At 57.1% G+C, this 2,160-nt stretch overlaps 1 protein-coding gene across 1 annotated transcript in view; it reads left to right on the top strand.

Annotated features, from left to right (window-relative positions):
• Positions 1–1,973: 1,973 nt before the first annotated feature.
• The window catches only part of EMH_0098560 (major facilitator superfamily domain-containing protein, putative), a gene marked incomplete at both ends in the record, with an annotated part of 2,214 nt that continues 2,027 nt past the window's right edge, over positions 1,974–2,160 (top strand). The window contains one exon of the mRNA XM_013501501.1: positions 1,974–2,153. Within this exon, the coding sequence (XP_013356955.1) occupies positions 1,974–2,153 (180 nt within the window). The remainder of the gene's footprint in view (positions 2,154–2,160) is intronic.

The following is a 2,160-nucleotide window of genomic DNA, read 5'->3' as shown; positions in this document are numbered from 1 at the left end:
TTCCATCGCCTTCTTTTCGGCTGCGATGGTAGAATCCCAAAGCGGCTCCCAACTGACAAGCACCAAAAAGGTAGCCGCAACGACATGGTTCTAGCTTGCGCTGCCGCAATAAAAGCAGCAAAAACAACAGCAACAGCAGTAGCAGTTCCTACTGCAGTGGCAGCAGTTTAGGCTGCTGCTCGTGGCGCCCAGGCAGTTCAGTCGCAGGTAGGGCAGCGATAGCAAAAACCTTATACCTAAGATCGGCAATGGCAGCAGCAGCAGTACTTAAAAAGACAATGCGTGCAGCTGACGCAACAACAGAACTGCCATCAGAAATCGCAGCCAGAGCCTCAGGAACTCCAACAGAAGAAGACCCAGCAGCAACGGAAGTGCAGTAGCAGAACCAGCACGCGCCGCCGCAGCAGCAAACGCAGCAGGTGACCTCCCCCCGGCCCATCTGTCCCTCGCTAGGCGGCTAGAGAAGCGAGTGCATGCTTAGCTTGGGAAGAAACGGAGAGCATATGCCGGATGGTGAGTTTGCCTTTGCACCGTTTATTCTTTTTGCGTGCAGGTTAGTTGCTGCTGGCCCTGAAAGTTTTTAACAGTGGGTCAGCGAGTTCATGAAAGCGTCAACCCAGGGACTGGGCGTGCTTGCATGTGCCGTTGTNTTTAACAGTGGGTCAGCGAGTTCATGAAAGCGTCAACCCAGGGACTGGGCGTGCTTGCATGTGCCGTTGTACTGCAGCAGGAGTTATGTGCTACTGCAGCAAGAGCGCTGCAGCTCATAGGTAGAACCCGGCTGTCTCCTCTCCTCATCGTCAGCCCCAGGCCCGGCGGGCCGACGTAACCAAGGGGCGACGAGAGCTGGGGAGAGCTCAGGTGACCCTCCTGAACTCTTTATAAAAGTATTTCGTTTTTTTTTGCGGTTCTTAGGGTCGCTCTGCAGCCCGCCGGTTGGGGTGTACATGCAACCCACGGCGGGGGTGCTGCATCGGTGGCTGCGAGAAGCTGTCGGTATAAACTGTTTGTATTAATTGTTGCAATTGAAATTGTTTATAATATTTAATTTATTTATTTAATTATAAAGAATTTGCGTGGGGGCTTCGGTCTCTGCTGCGGCGACCATTGAACAACAACGGCCGGCTGGCGCGGGGGGGTTGGGCTTATATGGGTGTATGAGTCAGGGGGCATCGCGGCTGTAAATTATATTTACTTTTTGTAATTTTTATTTTTAATTTAAAAAGAAGAAAACAATTGAGTTTGTTGTCTGTTGTATGAGGAAGGTTCTACGCAGCAGGCGCATCCGCAGCAGCAGCCGCGAGAGCAGCAGCAGCAGCAGCAGCAGCGGACGCAGGCAGTAGCCGCTGCTGCTGCCAGCAGCAGCAGCAGCAGCAGCAGCAGCCGCAGCAGCAGCAGCAGCAGCATCAGGCGCGGGCTCTGCTGCTGTGCACGACTGCGTATTTCTTGGAGAGACAGTGCAAATAGTTTAGATAAAGACAGAGTATAGTAAGGCATTGTGAGTAGTGATTGGTTTGCTGCTGGGTGCTGTTGCTGCAGCAGCAGCAGGAGCCGCTGCAGCAGCAACACTTGCGCCCCCGCAACTCGCGGGGCCCTAACCCCACACATTTGCTTCGTACCCCTTGCCATGCTGAGGCTTAACAGCTCCTCTCCCGTCTCCGTTTTGTTGCTGCTTCGCCCCCCTCTCTCTCTGCAGCGGTTGGGGGCCTCCCCCCTCCCGCGCCCCCGCCTTGTGGGCCCCGCATACAAGGCAAACAGCGAAGGTAGCTAACGCTGACGCTGCTGCTGCTGCTGCTGCTGCTGCTGNGCTGCTGCTGCTGCTGCTGCTGCTGCTGTAGCTCCTGCTGCTGCTGCTGCTGCTGCCGCTGCTGCCGTTGCTGCCGCCGCTGCTGCTGCTGCTGCTGGCCTGCCTCCTCTGCTGCAGCACCGCAGCTAACCCCTACTACTCTCACGAATGGGCACTCCACTCACCAATGCGCAGTCGCCGGGGGGCCGCCCCCAGCACAGCCCGGGCGCTCTGGGGGCCCGACTATCAGCGGCGGAGCATGGAGCTGACGAAGCAGCAGCAGCAGCAGCAGCAGCAGCAGCAGCAGCAGCAGCAGCGGCGGCGGCGGGGACAGCAGCAGCAGCAGCAGCAGCAGAAGCGGCGGCGGGTACCAA

Source organism: Eimeria mitis, genomic scaffold, assembly GCF_000499745.2.
Source record: "Eimeria mitis Houghton genomic scaffold, Emh_scaff7, whole genome shotgun sequence".
Classification (NCBI taxonomy): Eukaryota; Apicomplexa; class Conoidasida; order Eucoccidiorida; family Eimeriidae; genus Eimeria; species Eimeria mitis.
Note: the sequence above shows the minus strand (reverse complement) of the source record. Positions and strands in the feature narration are given on the sequence as shown.